General features: G+C 31.4%; 2 protein-coding genes across 2 annotated transcripts; both read left to right on the forward strand.

Annotated features, from left to right (window-relative positions):
• The first annotated feature begins 3913 nt into the window (after positions 1–3913).
• Positions 3914–6293, forward strand: LOC146912364 (uncharacterized). Its single transcript, XM_085720442.1, has 3 exons — positions 3914–4813; positions 5343–5640; positions 6067–6293. Exons 1-3 carry the CDS (start codon positions 4163–4165, stop codon positions 6072–6074), a joined length of 957 nt encoding a protein of 318 aa, XP_085576568.1. The 5' UTR covers positions 3914–4162; the 3' UTR covers positions 6075–6293.
• Positions 6294–7774: 1481 nt separating this feature from the next.
• Positions 7775–14831, forward strand: LOC146912365 (FAD/NAD(P)-binding oxidoreductase family protein). The gene is made up of 16 exons (XM_085720443.1): positions 7775–7996; positions 9215–9334; positions 9461–9520; positions 9913–10026; positions 10104–10191; positions 10654–10799; positions 10880–10981; positions 11520–11591; positions 11675–11774; positions 12251–12333; positions 12712–12789; positions 12887–12985; positions 13403–13453; positions 13549–13605; positions 13698–13739; positions 14461–14831. The coding sequence occupies exons 1-16, from the start codon at positions 7844–7846 to the stop codon at positions 14527–14529; spliced, it is 1434 nt and encodes a 477-aa protein (XP_085576569.1). The 5' UTR covers positions 7775–7843; the 3' UTR covers positions 14530–14831.
• The last annotated feature ends 5346 nt before the right edge of the window (positions 14832–20177 follow it).

The raw sequence follows: 20177 nt of genomic DNA on the forward strand, positions 1-20177 counted from the left end.
AGCTAATTTATCTTTTGTTGGGATTAAATGTAATCAACCTTATGCACTTCTCTTGATTATGCAATTACATGATTCTAGCTAGTTTATTCATGATAATGATATTGTTCTTGAGTTTATTGCTATAATCATATGATTTGAGTGAATATTGAAAAGTGTTTTTTAAATCTAGATTAGGATAACATCTATTGAGTACTAAACTCTAGAAATAGAATTTGGTTTTGATATTCACTCAAGTATTGTATCATAATGCTTTATTATAGATTAATAGGCTGAGAAATCGTCGATTAATCAATACGATTGAAATCACGACGTTATTTAGACATAAATAACGTTTGTCGAGCAATACGTGAAAATATCGAATAAAACTAGGATCGGTAATTCTAAACATGAGAGTAAATATGCAATAGGTTGATGAAGTTTAATCCTGACAAACTTATATCTCTGCTAAACCATATTTTAATTATCGCATTATAGTTCGATTAGGTTTACAAAACAAACAATTTACAACCCATCACTTTAAACGATAACAATTGTTCAACTACTTTAAATATCGCACAAGTCCCTATCGAAACGATACAAAAAATATACTTACTTTTGATACTACATCACTTACGTGGTGATGATTTAAATATGTCACAATTTTGATGGGGTGGTGTCTTTTGTTTGGTGTTGGTAGTTGGTGACTAGAGTCTCGTTCTTTTGGTTATCAAATGAACTATGGTGAGGTTTTGGTTGTGGTGTTGATGATGAGGAGTTTGTGGGTAATTTTGTATTTGGGAGTTTTTTTCGTTGTTTGTTCATGGCGACCTCATAATTGGGTCTATCTCTGTTGCCACTTACTTACGTCGGTTCGGAGTTGTTTCTGTTTTGTCTCATGGCTTGATTTGGTGATTCGTTTATGGGTTGTTTTCGAGATGGTTCTGTTTACGCTACCATTTCACTTGTTGATTGTCTTATAGATTTGTCTTCTGGACTATGGTGGGCCGATCACTTTTGCTATGAGATCGGAAGTTAGTGTCCACTTTCAAGTTTTTCGGCTGGTTAAGGTGACTTCTTTGGTGGATCGAAAGTTAAGGGGTGTCTTAATGATTTGTTTCTTTACTTTAGTTTTATGGCTTGTTATGGTATCTTCTACGGCAGACTGGGGGTTGATTGGTGGTGCAATTTGAATGAGTGTTAGAATAAGTCATTTTCAGGTGTTTAATTGGGCTCATCTATGGTGATGAGAATGGTAGGCGTTGTTTTAGGGGGTTTTGGTCGGCTTGATAGTTTTTTTTTGAGGGATTTTGGTGTGAGTAGCGGACGATAAGGGATTAGATTTTGTTTATATCGTCATTCGTGATGGAGGTGGAGGTTTTGGCTCAAGTTTGGTTTAAGGTGTATGGGGGTTTAACTTGATTTTGGAGGTTTGTTTTTATTGGTGTTGGTGGTAGCCCTCCATCGGGTCACGGTGTTTATGTTGAATGAGGCGTATGAATTTTCTTTTGGGTGTTCCGCCTATATACGGTGCCCTTTGCTTTGTTGTTTTTAACTTGTTGGTCTCTATTCATCTTGTGCAAGGACTTGGTTATTAATAAATTTTTCCATAAAAAAAACATGTTAGTGTCCACTAGTTAACACAACCTTAACTAACTAAAAATATCAAGGCTCTGTTTGGTAACTAAAAAAAAAAGCTTATAGCTTTTAGCTCATAGCTTATATGCTCGTCTGACAAAAATTAGCTCTGTTTGGTAATGTCTCTTCACCACGAGCTTCTAGCTTATTTCACGAGCTTATAAGCTATTTTTCAGAAGCTATTCCAAGTAGCGTTTGAGCTTATAGCTTATAGCTTCTCATATTTTCTTCCATTTTTACCCTTATAATTTTAATTAAAACCCACTTTTACCCTTTATAAATTGAAACACATTTATTACGTTTTCAATGTTCCTACGTTTCCAGTTCCTCTATTTATTTTTTCCTAATTTTCCAGTTTCCTACGTTTTCAATCTTCTGCCTCTATTTTATACTTGAATTTTTTTTAAAGTATAAAAATGGAAATGGAATAAATTTAAAATAAAACTTCAACAAAAAAATAATATTTTTTTGAAAGAGAAAAAATAATAACTTAATAATATATAAAATATATATTAAGAACATAATTTAATAATTTTATGAATTAAAAATGTCCTTTTATGTCATTTTACATTTATCAGCTAGTTGAACCGCTAATTTTACCAAACACTTTAGTTAGCTTATCAGCTATCAGTCATTAGTCATCAGCTATAAGCTATCAGCTAAAAGCTATCAGCTAGCTTATCAGCTATCCGCTATTTTTACCAAACAGACCCCAAGTATCCATACGATTAATGTTAGCAATACACTTTTCAACACACTCTCTTTTATTGAATAATATTCATATGGCTCCCATCATATTTATATAGGACCCAAATAATTTGGTGGAGCCAAAATATATTTAACCAATCAAATGGTGTGTTAGAAAATGTGTGTTGCTATCATTATTCTTGTCCATGCTCATCGGTTATATATTATTTTTAAAATATCAATTATTTATACAACAAGTAATTTAAAACTACCTAAAAACATTAAGCATTAAAGTCTAAGTTAGCAAATGTGCATCTTTTCATTTGAGTAAAAAAAAAATTCACTTGCTTTCATTCAAACAAATGTAAAATAAAGCATAATTAAGTAAAGGGTTAATATGTCTTTACCCCCCTGTAATATAGGCGAGTTCCGGTTTTCCTCCTGTAAAAAAGATTCTTTCGATTCCAACCCTGAAATATGAAGATTTCGTCGAAAACCCCCCTGGTCGAATATGGCACCCCCAGCTGATGACGTGGCGTGACGTGGCGCGCTGAGTCAACATTTTCTGCTGACGTGGCGTGCTGACTGTATAATTATTTTATTTTTTATAAGGTACACGTGGCATTTGTCATTTTTTTAATTAAAAAATATTTTTTTTTAAAAAAATCTAAAAAACGAAAATAATTATAAAAAAATTCCGATTTTTTTTTTAAAAATTGGAAAAATTAATAAAAATGAAAATAAAATCTGGAAAATTTTAAAAATAAAAAATAAAATCAGGGAAATTTTAAAAAAATATTAATTTAAATTCTGGAAAAATAAATAAAAATTGAAAATAATGAAAAAATTCCGAAAAATTTAAAAAATTAATAAAAATGAAAAAATAGATTTTTTTTCGAAATTTTAAAAATTATAAAAAAGTTCAGATTTTTTTTGAAATTTAGAAGATATTTAAAAATACTGGAATTTAATTTTCAAAATAAAAAAGTTTAGATTTTTTTGCGAAATAAAAAAACTGGAAAATATTTAAAATTTTAAAAATCTGGATATATATTTTTTAAAATCCAATTACAATATGAAAATTAAATTTTGAAAATCATATAATCTGAAGAAAAAAAAATTGATTTTGAAAATCATATAATCTGAAGAAAAAATTCCAATAGTGAGCGGTTTGTTTATTTTTTATAAAACGAGCTGTTTATTTATATGTACACCTTATTTTAATTGGTGTAATACATATTATAAATTTATAATCAACAAATCAACATAGATTCTGTCAAAAATAAATAAATCAACCATACGTCATGGTTGTGTGCATAGAGAGAGAGATATAAACTTTTCGAAACAAATTTTTGAACCATTTTAGAACTACTAATCTATGTTTAATTTTTTTTTAGGACTTATCTATGATTTTTTTATAGGAAAATATGTGTTTATTGTTTACTACTCCAATTAGACGTTAATCAATGGTTTTGTCACGCGTAACAAACACGTCAAGTACATGCAAATATTCCAACTAATCCAGCCCCTTTTTTCCTGTCTCAATTTATATTACATCTTTTCTTCTACGTTTCTCTCCTATTATTTAGAATCAAATCCTCTCAATCACTGAAATTTCATTTTATTCAATTTCTCTCTTGATCTTTATTATCCTCATCGTCTTTCTCGTTTCTCCCTCCGTACCATCCAGGTCGTTTTGCACCTGAGAGGAAGGAGAAAAACGAGAGAAGATCTTATTTACCCTTTATTACATTCAATATTTTTTTTCTTCATCTTCGTCACATTACATTCTTATTGGTTTTTCTTTGTTATCACCTTTGACATCATATTATATATCATCATTGAATCCAATTTTCGTCGAATGGAGTTCTTCCAAAAGGCGAAAGTGGTGCGCCTAAGGAGCCACCATGATAAATACATGTTGGCACATGAAGATCAAGAAAACGTCTACCAAGACCGCAATGGTTGCTACGACAATGCAAAATGGACGGTCGAGTTAATAGAGAACAAATACAACAATGTGATAAGATTAAAGAGTTGTTATGGAAAATATTTAACAGCCTCAAGCATGCCAATTCTTTTGAAAAGCACGGGTAAAAAAGTGTTGCAAACTTTGCCTAAACGGTTAAGTGCATCGGTTGAATGGGAACCTATTAGGGATGGTGTTCAAGTGAAACTAAGGACACGTTATGGACAATATCTTCGTGGGAATGGAGGATTACCACCTTGGAGAAACACAATAACACATGATGTTCCACATAGAACAGCAACAGCTAATTGGGTTTTATGGGATGTTGATATTGTGGAACTTAGGCCAAAACAAGCAGGACATGTTCCTAAACCAAGACCTAGGCCTACACCTATAACACCGCCAAATCGTTGTCTAGATTATCCGATTACAACGACAGATAATTCTTCTCCTTCTTTTTCTTCTTCACCTTCACCTTTTTCGGATTCGGATCATGGACCCCTTGTCAAGATTGATCTAAGGTCTCCTCCTCGAACAGCCGAGGTTCGTTATATCAAAACATTTATCAAACTTATGGTTAATACGAAATCTAATGAGAAATCTAGAGAGCACCCAAATCTTAGCATCAAACACACATAGTATCGAAGAGTTTCTCATATAGGATGGAGTTGATGTAATGGCTGGATCTATGTAATATAATGAGTTTATAAATTCAATTTCTAATAAAAATGTTTTTTCTTTGTGTATTTTATAGTCTTTTTTTTTTTTGTGAAACTATTTTACGGTCATTATACACGAAATAAAAAAGACAAGGACATATTTTTTTGGGGGGAGACAAGGACATATATAAAAAAGTAAAATCTTAACTAGGCATTGTACATTTATGTCTTTCTTTGCAATGTGATATCATTCAAAATTATTTTTTCGTAATTGTGAAAAATATATATAACGTGAATTATTCAGCTAACATTAGTGATAATAATAATTATCAACAAAAATAAAAAATAATAATTATCAACAACTACATATCATGTTTGAATTCAGCTAACATTTTTCTTCTTTTAATTACCAGGAGCAACTTGAATATTTAGAAGATCCTTCTCCATCACCAATCAAAGAAGGTAGGGTTATATTTTATGATATTGGTAATGAAAATGGTGAAGTTATTGATGCAAATAAAGGGTCATTATTTACCTTTAAAGGAAGTAGTGTAGAAGAGTTGAAGGAGAAATTGATGGAGGAAACTGGACTTGTTGATATTCTTGTGTGTTGTCGCAATCCATTGAATGCTAAACTTTACCCCCTTCTTTTGCATCTACCTCCTAACAATATTGACATGCATGTTGTTGTGGTTCCTTCCTCATTTAGAGGTAAGTTTTCATGACCCTATAATAATTTATGTTTTAATATTTGAATATACTATGAGATTAAAAACTATAATTTGAATTCTGCTCTTCTCCCATCAAAAATTGCTTGCTCCCAACCAAACTTTGAAAATACTCTTGTGTGACTTAAGTTACGCTGCGTGAGTTAACTCACACATATTATAAACCCTGCGTAAGTTAACTCACGTATGTTATAAACCTTGCTGAGTTAACTCGCGTAAGTTATAAACCCTGGTGAGTTAACTCACGCTGGGGGTTCAGTGTGAATTTTCAGCGTGACTTAACTCACGTCAATAGCATTTTTGAAAGTTTGGTTGGGAATGAGCAAATCTTGTTGGCAGAAGTGCAGAATTCGTATAATTTTCCTCTTGCTTATGATTTTGTCTTAACAAAATATGTATTTGTTGCCAGCCCAATGATGCCAAGGACGTTTCTGAATTAAAACTTCAAGAGTACGAATGAGGCAACTAATCAGACACAACCAAACCACAAAGTAACAAGGCCAAGCAAAAGGCAAAAAATAAAATCAAGACTTCTATTTGTAATGTAATATGTAAATTGATTATTTCATGTTATTTTTATTCATTTATTTATTTACTAGGAAAGAAAAGAGAACTATTCATGTCCTTCGTCTAAAACCATAAATTTCTAACCCAAAAAAGTGAATTTATAACCAATATGGTTACAAACTCTAAGAACCTTCTAGTCGATTTGATAGTTTTTGTACCAATTAAGGCCATGTACGCAACAACTTTGTTCTCCTTCTATGACATTTACTTAGTCTTGCAATTTCTCAAAAAACCACAACAAATTTTTAGATGAAATAAAGATTATTTTATCTTTGACCTAAAATGAAATTTTTATTAAATCTTAAGAGAGAAGTACATGGAGTACTTGACCCAACAAACCGAAAAAGAATAAATGTAAGCATTAACAAATCAAATAAAAAATTAAATAATGCGAAATAGATTACACGGCTCGTTAGTATTTGCAAGTATCTAATTCGTTTTTCAATCATCTAGGATAAATATAAAGTCTAAAATAACTTTATAAAGAGTGACATCAATTACTTTAAGGACTGAGTTATGATAGATTAGACTCAATATAAAAGTTTAATATGATATCAGAACATATCAATCCGTACTAGCAACCATTTTTTTTGAATCGGCAAATATTATTAAACGCCATCCCCGCAAGACGCAAGGTATGGACGAAACAAGATACAAATAGTGCCGCATATAGACGGTACACCATAACCACCTAAAAACACACCTGGAGATAAACCCACCAAAACACATCACCACCTAAAACAGACTCCAATAAAAAAACAAGCACCGTAAACACGGTACTAGCAACCATTTGTATCATCATATCACACGTAATAATGTAGGGTGTGAGGAAGTGTATTAGAAAAAACTCAATACCACATCAGATAAAGACAAAACCTCAAATGATTTTATAAAGATGATATTCATAATTTTGTAAGTCAATTTTGTATGAGTGAATTAGACCTAGTATAAAAGGCTAATCCTTGTGTATATATACCCAACCCAATGACTGAGTGATTCATTAACTTAGTTCAAATAGATTTTGGGCCGTCAATCCACTCCTAAAGGTACAGAGGCCCTCCAGAAGGTCCCCTTGGACCTGGGTGTGTCCCTCCTAGGGACACCGCCTCTCAGCAAGCATCTAAGAACACAAATAACAACATATGACAACCAATCTTATAGATTCATCACTTCGTCTTATCCCCAAGACTCGTGCTTGGGGGCTGTGGATCGTCAATCTATTCCTAAAGGGCTCAGACACCCTTTAGAAGGGATTAGGCGCCTTCCCGAACGACCTTTGAATCTTAGGTGCATCCCTCCTAGTATGCCACCTCAGCAGGCTCCTATAATCTTCTAGAAAGCTTATGAAAAAACTCAAGGCCCATCTTACTTAAGACTTAAGTCACGCGAAAACAATCTCAACAAAACCATAAGAAAAACAATAAATAAATAAAAAGTATAAAAAAACATTTAAAAAAATAAATATAAAAAGAATTTAATTAATATGTGTAAAATAATTTTACACCATCATTTTAAAATAATTAAACTCATACATACACACAAAAAATAAAAATTGAAAATGATTAAACCTGTTGAACCGATAGCATATACATTTGGGATGAGAAAGACAGAGGATATCAATGGCAGCCGTAGTGTGTCGGACTCCGCAGAACACGGTAACCAACTGCTTCTCTTTCTGTCTTGGGTTTTCCTCACGTGTTCTTTTCAACCCTCTTGTCTTCACACCATGGAAAAGAACCTTCACTACCCATGTTCTTTGTCATGCTAAAAAGGTATGTTCCATTTTATTGTTCTTAATTATCTTCACTTATTGTTTTTGATAAATTTCTGAACTTTTTTTTATAAACATTTTTTGGTATCTACTGAAATTAGCTTTACATTACTTAGCATTAGTGAAATTAACTTTTCGACGAATAATTCAGGAGAATCTAAATTCGAATTCTGAGAGGAATAATTATTGGTTAGACTTACTTATGCATCCGGATTAACATGACCCTTTCTCCGGAGTTAACACGTAACAAAAAAAAAATTAACTTTACACTACTTGGCATGAATGAAGTATGGATTAAAGTTGTTATTTGTTTTGAATATGTTTGAAATTTGCATATGTGTTTATAAATGTAATGTGATAGAAGTTTAGTCTTAGAGAGAGAAAATTGAGAACCCAGAAACAATTTTTGAATGAATCATATTGCAATGTGTAAAGAAATCGCACTGGACATGGCACTGACACGTTTGACAATGATAATAATAATTTGAGAAAATAGAATAATTGAATGTGTTCATATGTGTCAGTGTCCCATATGTGTTGGTGTCATGTTAGTGTAGGACACGAGACACATCTCCAATTTGAAGTGTCGGTGTTACATAGGTTACAATTGGATTAAGAAGAGTGGTTGAGAGAAAGTAGAAAGAAGAATGTTGTTTGAGCTAAAACGATGATAATTTTCATTGAGGCTTACTGGTCAACTTAATGCCGCACAATATGCAAGAGAGAGGAATAATTAACTTCTAACAAACTACCACTACTAATTCCATCTCAGCAGAATATACTAACAAGGTTTTGAAAGGTAAAATGCTTACAAATCAAGGTTTTAGTGAAATTAAAATTGTTTGAGAAATAATCTAAAACAGTGGTAAAAAGTGCAAACTGAAGATGCTATAGTCAGGGTTTTAAATAGCGGTCGCGGTTGCGTCGCGATTCTGAATATTGTGGAGAGTTGCGGTCAAATGCAGTCTATGCTTCCTTGAAAACAGTCACACATTGCAGTTTTAGCAACATAAAAACGGTTGCATTCCGTCCCAAATTGCTAACGTCACCGACCTTTATTTGAAACTCTGGCTATAGTAGCAAACATATGCATGCATCCACATGTAAGTTTAATTAAATTTCATATTGCAAAATTTAGTTTGGTTAATTGAGTCTGCCACAACATGATGAAATAAACATGCAGTAACAATACGTTACTTTGTTTTTTTATCACTTAAAGGAAGAGAAGTTGGTGGTTGTTGGTGGTGGAGCAGCAGGGGTGTATGGAGCAATTCATGCTAAGACTATTGCACCTCACCTAAATGTGGTCATTATTGAGAAGGGAAAGCCTCTTTCCAAGGTCTGTGACTTTTGTCATAATCCTTTTAAGTTAACTGCATGTGAATGGTGCTATTGTGTTGTATTCAGTGTTGCTGTTTTCTTGTTATCTTTTATTTTGTTCATCTTCTCATGGTTTTATTGGCAGGTAAAAATTTCCGGAGGTGGCCGGTGTAATGTGACAAACGGGCATTGTGCCGACAATTTGGTAATCCTCCTTTCCTCGTGATGCAAAAAACAAATATATATTTTAGAGAATAATTTCTATTATGGAACGATTATCTTTGACTCCTGTGTTTTATTGGAGTCTGTTAACTACCATTTACTTGTAGCACAACTGAACAAAAAATTTCTCTCCAGTCATCACCAGCATTGTTTAATTTGTTAGTTTGTGTAAGACATGTCAATCATCGCACCAGAGTAGGTTGGATGAACTAGAGGAATCTTTTTAGTGCTGCATTTGACAAAAAAATACCTCTCAAACTTAAAGTGAAGTTCTATCGTGTAACATTGTTGTATGTAAAAACCAACAACAATTTAAACTAAAATGTTTTGTTCTGTCACTTGTAACTTGATGTTTGGAAGATGACTAGTTCATAGATTTTGGCAGAAAACTATCCAAGAGGTCACAAGGAACTGAGAGGATCTTTCTTTAATGTGCACGGTCCAGTGGATACCATGTCTTGGTTTACCTCTCATGGGGTTGAACTGAAGGTTGTTCTTCGAAAAGCCTTTTGTTACTCGTTTTTGCTTTTTGTTTAATTTTCTAATTTATGATCAACTGTTTATAGATTGAGGATGATGGCAGAGCATTTCCTGTCAGCAATAGCTCTTCTTCCGTAATTGATTGTCTCATGTCTGAAGTACAGCGAAGGGGAGGTATGTTGACTTTAGGACTATTTCAATTGATTCATTTGAGCATATCTACTAGCGTTAACATTTGTGAGAATGTTGAGAGAACTATGGAAACAACTTATGACATGTAGTAGATCTCTAAATGTCGTTCATATTTTCATGTTTCTGTATAATAAGCAGTTTTTTCCAATGGAAATCGCCATTATACTTTTCAAGTTATAATTCATAGTTTGTTAATTGAAGTTCATTATTATCTGCTCTTTACGATGTTTACATTAGTTCTACATTGACATGAAGTATCCATTTCACAAAATGGATAATTTGTTGTCAACACGGTATATGTTCCAAGTTGAAAATGTTACATTGCATAATCCCTATCGACATGAAATTCAGTGATAAATTATTACAAGTCATAAACGTTCATTTCATAAATTTCCAATGATGAACTTTCAAATTTTAAATGCTGAACTGTTTGTTCTCAATTAGTTTCCATGCAGACCAAAAAAAATGTAACTGCGGTGTCTGTTTTATCTGGTGGGAAATTCCTTCTTGAGATTAAGCAGCTACCGTCTGGTTCTTCTGAACACGTTGAAGTTGATTATTTATTGATCGCTACTGGAAGTAACCGACAGGTTGTGGTCTATAATTGACTAATTTGAATTAAGATTCATGAATTAGATATGATTTATAAAATCAGTTTTTTCTGTCATAGGGTTATGAAATTGCATCTCAGCTTGGTCATTCAATCGTAGAGCCAATGCCGAGCTTGTTTACATTCAAAATTGAAGACTTTCGTTTGAGGGAGTTGTCTGGGGTTAAGTATCAATCTTTTAAACTTTTGCATTCAAATTTGTAGAAACTTTGTAGTCATTTTCTATACCTTTCACATATGATGCATAGTCCTTCCTTAACACTACTAAGTTGGAGCCTTTCAGATTATGTTCATCTATACACTGGCAATGTTTTATTTGGTCATCTAACCATGGTTATCAGTATCTTACGATACATGCGAGTCGTATCTCGATTAAAAACTAGTCTGAACCCAATCGATACGAATCTCTAGTGTGCATCTATTTGGACATGAATCTCATCTTGAATCCTGATTCATTATGATGAATCTTGGAATCCTAATTCATTATGTTGAATCTTGGTTCACTATGATGAGAATCCTAATTCATTCTAATGAATCACTACCTAAATTAGTATAGCCAACTTCTTTTTTGTCAACCTAAAAAAATTTGATTCACGATTTGAATCTCAAATTGATATCCATGCATCTAACTACCTACATCGCATAGACAATATAAACTTGTTACTAGGACTGGTGATCATATTTTTTACTTAATTGTCAGGTTTCATTCCCTAAAGTTAAAGTGAGGCTAAAATTGGACAGCCTACAAAAAAATATACCTCAGCTTACACAGGTATGTTTATGTTTGCTTTGTCATTGCTACAGATCAAATAGTGAAAAACATTTTTGTATAATAATATTTTGGAATTCTACTAGGTTGGCCCCTTGTTAATTACACATTGGGGACTCAGTGGGCCGGCTATTCTTCGGCTGTCTGCTTGGGGTGCTCGCTATCTGTTTAGTTCAGGTTACAAAGGTAAATGAAAGTCTTTTCCCTTTCTGTGTTTGGAATCAATAAAATCATTATGGAATTGAAATTAGTGTTGTCAAATAGTGGATATAGCAGTACAATAGCGCTATAGCCTAGAAGAATTTTAACCAACTGTGACTGTTTCGTGATACGTAACTCAGTACATAGTGTTGTCAAATAGTGGATGTATCAGTGTTGTATTAACGTAGCAAAGCCGACTATGAACAAAACACTATTTTCTGCTATTCGTGATTAACACTGATTGAAATGAATTCTTGTATGAAATTGGTTTTGAATTATACTAGTTTAAAATTTCTATACACTTACAAATCAATGTGTGCTATATAGCTCTTGATTCGTAACTTTTGCTATGATTTTAAATGATTTCCATTCAACTGAATACTGTCCCAATTTTAAAATCTTCCAAATTTTTCAAATTCCCTTTTTTTCCTCTTACAGATATTTTTGTCATTTTAATGCAGGGAGACTTATTGTAGATTTTATCCCTGATGTGCATGTCGAGAGTGTGAAGACTATTCTTTCGCGTCACAAGCTTCAATTTGCGGTAAACTATGGTTCTAATTCAAAAACAAAAAATTTGTTGTTTAATATTTCAATTACGACATCATTCACTTAGGGTGTGTTTGGATTGAGGGTTTAGGAGGGGAAGGGAGGGGAGGGTTTAGTTTTCTTTTTAAAACTACGGACTACATAGCATGATTTTCTAAAATAAATTAAGTGTGATTGAAGTATTATATTATCGTTTATCATGTTAATGTGTTAACTTTTTAAAAGACATTTCATAGTGTCCGTAATTTAAGAATGAAAAGTGAACCCTCCCCTCCCTTCCCCTCCTAAACCCTCAATCCAAACACACCCTTAAAGTTTGTGACCGTTGTGTTCAAAACGAATGCAGTAAGTTGTTTTCATTGTGTCTTTGCAGAAACAAAAAGTGGTCAATTCATGTCCTCTTGAATTCGGGATAACAAAAAGATTCTGGAGCTATTTGTTGGAACGACAGGTTTTATAACTATTTCTAGTTATTTTTAATAAGTGTACATTGTAATAAAAAAGAAAAATTATTTACAAACTATATAAAGAAACTATTTCATATGTAGGGTTTAAGTGGAGATATCTTATGGGCCTCAATTTCGAATAATGCATTGATGTCCATTGGTTCATTGCTAAAGGACTGTACATTTGAAATTACAGGCAAAGTAAGATTTTCTTATATTATTTAGTATTTATTTTAGGGTAAATACACAATTTGGTCCCTGAAATTGTAGGATTGTATCAACCTAGTCGTTAAATATTTTAGAATGATCATTAGAATTGCATTATACCAATCAGGTTTGTCCCTCTTTCTGAATATGTTATCAAATGCATTACTGATATTATTAGTTTCAAATGCATCCCTGACATTACCAAACTGTCATTATATAGTCCTTGCAAATACTAAAGAAGGAACAAATCTTATAAAATTTTTGCAATTTGAGGGTCATTTTGTAATATTGCTAATTTAGAGGACTAGGGTGATATAGTCCTACCATTTAAGGGACCAAATTGAGTATTTAATCGGTTATTTTATGAAGTATCATTATAACAACATTGTTTTCAATTTTGTGCTTATAAAGGGTCCATTTAAAGATGAATTTGTCACTGCTGGTGGTGTTCCCTTATCTGAGGTTCTCTTTCTTTTTCACTATTTCTCTACTTTCCAACCTTACTTTTCCCTTGATTAGAAATCTCACTCAAAAAATTTCTTTTTTTTTTGTTGAAGGTTTCACTTAATACAATGAAAAGCAAAATTTGTTCAAATCTGTTCTTTGCTGGAGAGGTAACTTTAACATGTGTTTTTTCATTTGAATTTTCGGAGAAGCATTTATAACTTTATATTTTTTGCTGATCTAATTGATGTCTCTGTTGCAGATATTGAATGTTGATGGAGTAACTGGTGGTTTCAATTTCCAGGTAAAATACATGTGACTAATATAATGCAATTTTATTATCCGAAGTTCAATAGTTCTTAATAATATAATTTTGTATATGTCATAGTAGCAACACACTCTTTGACATTGACTTTTCAACGCACTCTCTTTGATTGAAAAAAATTCATACGGGTCACACAAATTTTATATGGGCTCGCATCATTTGATTTGACTCGTGAATTTTAACCGATGATAAAGTGTGTTGAAAGATGTGTTAGAGAGTGCAATGCTAGCCTAGCATTCTTAAAAAGTTATAGATGCTTCTCTACGACAAAATTTTAGACGATACTATAATGTTCTATCGTATATCATATATTTATCCAAACCATCAACCTAAAGGTCATATTTCATAGTTTTCCGTATCGTTTTTCGTGGTCTTTCTCTGCCTTTATCAATTAAATAACTTGCCGCGAAACCCACTGGGGTTGGCCTGGTGGTATTGACTTGGGATCTGGGAATGTGCTCCTCCTCGAGATTTCAGGTTCGATTCTCTCCAGTGCTAATTTAGGTGGGTTAATTTAGCTTCTTCAAAAAAATAATAATAATAACTTGACGCGATAATTCATCTAAACTTTATGTAAAGAAAAATAGAATAATTCAACATTAACTTGAGGGTCCATTTTTTGCATGAACCACTGGCTCATTGGTTGATGGTATATTCAAAACTCAAGAGCTTCATCCATTTTTCTTTGTTCTATATACAGAATGCTTGGTCAGGAGGGTTTATTGCAGGAACAACAATTGGTGGATTAGCACTTGACTCTTGTGTTTAGGTTCAAAGTGAATGCTGATTTGTAAGGTTTTAAACGGGTAGTGTTGGTGTTGCATCATGCTTTTTTAGGCCAACTTGGTTTTTTCCTTTTTGGGCTGTCGAGGAACAAGTATATTTTTAGGTGTACGTTTCTTTTCTTTTTTTTCCTAATCATAAATAGTTTAGTGATTAGATCTTAATATGAAAAGTTCTTATTTTTAGTGCATTTTTGCCTCTACCATTTGAGTGATTTTCGATTTACCCCATGTAAAAGGATTGGATTCCAACCTTATAGTTAAAGATTTCTTTAGTTTTAGACATTCATGACATTTGACTATACAAAGCAGATGATGTGGTAGGGGATAAACTAAAATTCGTCCAAATGAAAAATACCTTTCATTTTATAAATTGATGCCGCAAGGTTTTAAACTAGATTATTAATTTATTTTTGCATTAATTTATTTAAAAATAAAATGAAATTTTGAATAAGTTTTGTCTACGTATCGGTTCACAATCAAACATCGGAGTATCAGAGACTTTACCTAATTGTTTTATGACTTTTTATTCTAATCAAAGAGCCTGAATGCCACTAAGACCATAGTGCTCTTTAAAGCAACTACAAAATGATTTTTTTTATTTTATTTGTTTACGATGTCTAGGGAAGTTGAGTTTCAGAAGTTGATTAAGGTTAGAACAAATGTTAATGTTTAAAGAGCGTTCATCATCAAATAATATTATCATGTTGACGACATGAGTTAAACTCACGCGGTTGCAAATTATGAGTCAACCTTCAAGATGGGATTTGATCATATCAATTGAACTAGTCACGCATACATACAAGTTTTATAAGGTGGAATATTCATTCTTCTCAATACCAATTAATTTATAACCATCAGGTTAAACCAATCGCCTAGAAGTATAGATATAGTCACATAGATAGAACTGAACTAATCCATTTAAAATATTTTCAGCAGTGCTTACCTAAAATATTAACACTAAGAAGAATAATTAAGTTCCAAGTGCAACACAACTTGTTAAAGTAAGATCTTTTGAGGCTATCAAGACCATATACGGTTGAATAAAAAATGACAAGTACAACCTATAGTGACCTAAATTTTAATATAAAAATACGATTGATTTAACAAAAATGGAAGATGATTGGTTTATCACTAAACTATATTATAAATTATCATTAGCTTTGATTGTTTTTTCTGACTTTGAATGGTACTCCCTCCGTCCCGGAATAACTGATTCATTTTCTAAAAAAAAGTGTCCCAAAATAACTGACTCATTTCAATTTTCAATACAACTTTCATCATTCCCAATACAATATAACACTAAATAATACTACTTTTATCATTTCTAATACAATATATTCCACTTTCCCCTTTATTTATACACTTTTCTTAATCTGTGTGAAAAACCAAAGTAGGTCAATTATACCGGGACGGAGGTAGTATGTTTTATCTAATTTTAAATTCTCACCAACTAAAGAAAAGGGATTGCAACATGATCCAGGACAATATTTGTGCATTTAAAATGGCAAAAAACAGAGAAAAATGGTTGAAAGAATTTGGAAACATGTAGACTGGAGTCAATGATCTCATGTGTGGGGAGTGGGGACCTTGAAAAAAAAAGTCACATTCCACTGCTGTCTGTACTTATCTCAACAACAAATACAATACCACCTAACTCCATGATTTATATTTTTTAATAAGCAACTAAGTCTAAAAATAATTCCTCACAAAAAAAAGTCTAAAAATAATTAGTCTTTATTACAAGTGATTTGGTTAGCTCGTGTGTAGGTTTTTTTTTTTTTTTTAGTCACTAGTGCGTAGATTACTTAGAAGAAAAGAAATTGTCACTTCTTTCGACGAAATGATATTCAATACAGTATTTGTTCAACAAGTTAAAGTTATTATTTTATTCATTGTTAAAAGTTAAAAATTTAATTTCAGCTTTTGATCTTTGTCAATGGTTGTATAATCATTTTGTGGATTTGATTATTGCTTAGCGTTTTTGTAATTGATTTTAGGGTTAATATGTCTTTACCCCCTGTAATATAGGCGAGTTCTGGTTTTCCCCCCTGTAAAAAAGATTCTTTCGATTCCAACCCTGTAATATAAAGATTCCGTCGAAAACCCCCCTGAGCACATTTGAGACCCCCCCAGCTGATGACGTGGCGTGACGTGGCGCGCTGAGTCACCTTTTCTGCTGACGTGGCGTGCTGACTGTATAATTAATTTTATTTTTTATTTTTTTTATAGGGTACACGTGGCATTTGTCATTTTTTTATGTCTTTACCCCCTGTAATTTAGGCGAGTTCCAGTTTTCCCCCTGTAAAAATTTTAAAAATAAAAAATAAAATCTGGAAAATTTTAAAAAAATAATTATTTTTTAAAAAAATGCTGGAAAATTAATAAAAATTGAAAATAATGAAAAAAATAAAAAAATTAAAAAAATTAAAAGTCTGGAAAAAAAAATTCACATGACATGTGTGTATATACATACCACATCATTAAATCAGATTATTTTTTCGAAAAATAAAATAAGTTCGGATTTAAAAAATTGTAAAAAAGTTCAGATTTTTTTTGAAATTTAGAAGATATTTAAAAATACTGAAATTTAATTTTCAAAATAAAAAAGTTTAGATTTTTTTGCGAAATAAAAAAACTGGAAAATATTTTAAATTTTAAAAATCTGGATATATTTTTTTTTTAAAATCCAATTACAATATGAAAATTAAATTTAAAAAATCATATAATCTGAAGAAGAAAAAAATTGATTTTAGTTTAATTAAAAATTTAGAAAAAAAACTGAGAAGCTTGAATTACATAGGAATATTTTTGTAAAAAGAATTATTAATGCGTGTAAAATTTTAAAAAGTGTCCGCTTACACTCAGGTTCATCGAGCTCGAAAGAGCTTTATGCTTGCTGCTTGAGCAGGGAGTTGTTGGCACTTGGGTTTGTTATTGTGTTGGCAGTCAATCCATTCGCTAAAATTAAATCCTAATTGTTTTTGACAAATGTTCACTGTTCATATTTTTTTTTGTAATCTGGTTTCGTTCCCGTACGCGGGTTCGCTATGTTATGCTCATGATTAGTGAATTTTTGTTAGGATATTTTAGGACTGTTTCGCTTGGTCTGATTTATAATGATGTATGTCCGTTTTGGGTTTTAAAAAGTGTTTCGCTTAAATTTTTTTTTAAAAAGTGTCTTATTTAAGAGACATTAAAATTTAAAAAGTGAGTACCTCAAGTTGCTCTTTCAATGTCTTTTGAGCTTCGCAAAAAAATCTAAACTTTTTTATTTTGAAAATTAAATTCCAGTATTTTTAAATATCTTCTAAATTCCAAAAAAAAATCCGAACTTTTTTATAATTTTTAAAATTTCAAAAAAAATCTATTTTTTCATTTTATTAATTTTTTAAATGTTTTTGGAATTTTTTCATTATTTTCAATTTTTATTAATTTTCCAGAATTTTTTAAAAAAATAATTATTTTTTTAAATTTTCCAGATTTTATTTTTTATTTTTAAAATTTTTACAGGGGGTAAAACTGGAACTCGCCTAAATTACAGGGGGGTAAAGACATAAAAAAAATTACAAATGCCACGTGTACCCTATAAAAAAATAAAAAATAAAATTAATTATACAGTCAGCAAGCCACGTCAGCAGACAAGGGTGACTCAGCGCGCCACGTCACGCCACGTCATCAGCTGGGGGGTCTCAAATGTGCGCAGGGGGGTTTTCGATGGAATCTTTATATTACAGGGTTGGAATCGAAAGAATCTTTTTTACAGGGGGGAAAACCGGAACTCGCCTATATTACAGGGGGGTAAAGACATATTAACCCTTGATTTTATGAACTCTTAGGTTCTATTCTTACACTTCTTGTGTTTAGATAAAATAAAATCATTCGTTTGGTTAATATATTTTTTTTTTTTGTTAAAAAAAGTTCACGGACAAATAACTTTGTTCATTAAATTCCCTAAAAAAAACTTTGTTGATTAAATTATACTAGGAATTAAGAAAATACTGGTGAATAGTATATTAAACTTATTAGTAACTATTTTTTTAACTCTATTCTTTAGAAGATAGAAATAGTTATTTTCCTTGTCATAAATTTTAAAGATTTTTACATAATGTATATAAAATAATGTCCGACTGTATTTTGAACAAAATTATCACTAATTGGGTTAAAACTAATAAGCATCATTTGGTTTTCCTTAGTAATCTTAGCCCCTAAATAATAAACCTACAAGAGAATGCATGATTGGTTCTATTTTTAGACGAACCCATGATAGATTTTAAAGGTGCATAATTGACTTTGACATGTTTGGTTGTTGTTGAGCAGAATTGATTGTGCTTTTAAAATTGATTCTTCTTAAAGCTATGATATGTAGATTTAGATTCTAAAATTGATTTTCGCACACAAATTTGTAGTTCAGTTTACTTTTACTTAAATGTATGTAAACATAAATCATTGTTAGTTCGAATCACTTTTAACCAAAATCAATTATATCAAAATCAATTCTTCCCACCGCACAACCAAACATTTTAAAGTTGACACATAGTTTTAACTTTGAAAACAATTCATGGTAATTTTCCTCACAAATCAGGGTTTAGGATAATATATTGATAATGACACAGAAAGCACCTACACATATATAACATAAAAGTTAGGTTCACTTGGATGCTTCCCAACAAAAGAAATCCAAAAATCAATTCAACTTGTGCACCTTTTCAATTTCCTATTTCCCCATAGCTACCATGTGCAAGAAAAAGTTTACCACCCTTTTTCTCCATTGCATATTCGAGAATCTCAAAACGTCCATATCCAAAACACATGAAGACCATGACAAAACCATGTGTGGAATCAACATGAAGAATACTTTTTTATTCCCACTTTTTATCACATATAAAAAAATAAGCCGTAACTGTACATAATAGGAAATTTCACTTGAGATTTGTAAATTAATAGATTTTTTCTTCTCACACCCATTAGAACACAACAACGAATATGAAAGAAAATTTCCACGACGAATCAAATTATCTTTAATTGAAATCTTTTTATTCAGTAATCTTCATACAAAAAAAATACTTTAAAGAAACCACTTTATTTTAAATAATATTCGTAGAAGAAAGAAGCACCGCGTCATCGAACTCTTGATTTATCATATTCTCTCTATTAGTCTTGAGTAACACTTAGATAGGATGCAACATCCACTAACCTTTTTTTAGGGTACCTCCCTAAACTTATTCCTCAGGTGTTTTTTTTTCATTCTTTTATAAAAAAAATATTTATTTAGTATCAGTTAACTTATCAATTATCTGCTATTTTTCCATTAAAAAAAACTATCCGCTATATTTTACCAAATATATCCATTTGACAAAAAATATTCTAGAAAAGATAAAGTCATATATAAACTCCTTTTGTATGAATCAAATTTTAAAGCTGTCTCTACTTTACAACTCGATTTCCCTCCTCTCTACTCCATTAACAATTCATTTCTTACTTTATTTATTTATATAATATTCACAATTCCATCACTACTTTAAATAAAATAAAATAAATTATTTTTCTTTTTTTTTCTCATTAAAAACCGATTTTTCAAATTAACTCATAACATTTATTATCTATATTATAGATCAAATACATCAATATTATA

This window comes from Medicago sativa, chromosome 6 (assembly GCF_051527215.1).
Source record: "Medicago sativa cultivar Bolivia chromosome 6, Bolivia_mono, whole genome shotgun sequence".
In the NCBI taxonomy this organism is placed as follows: domain Eukaryota; kingdom Viridiplantae; phylum Streptophyta; class Magnoliopsida; order Fabales; family Fabaceae; genus Medicago; species Medicago sativa.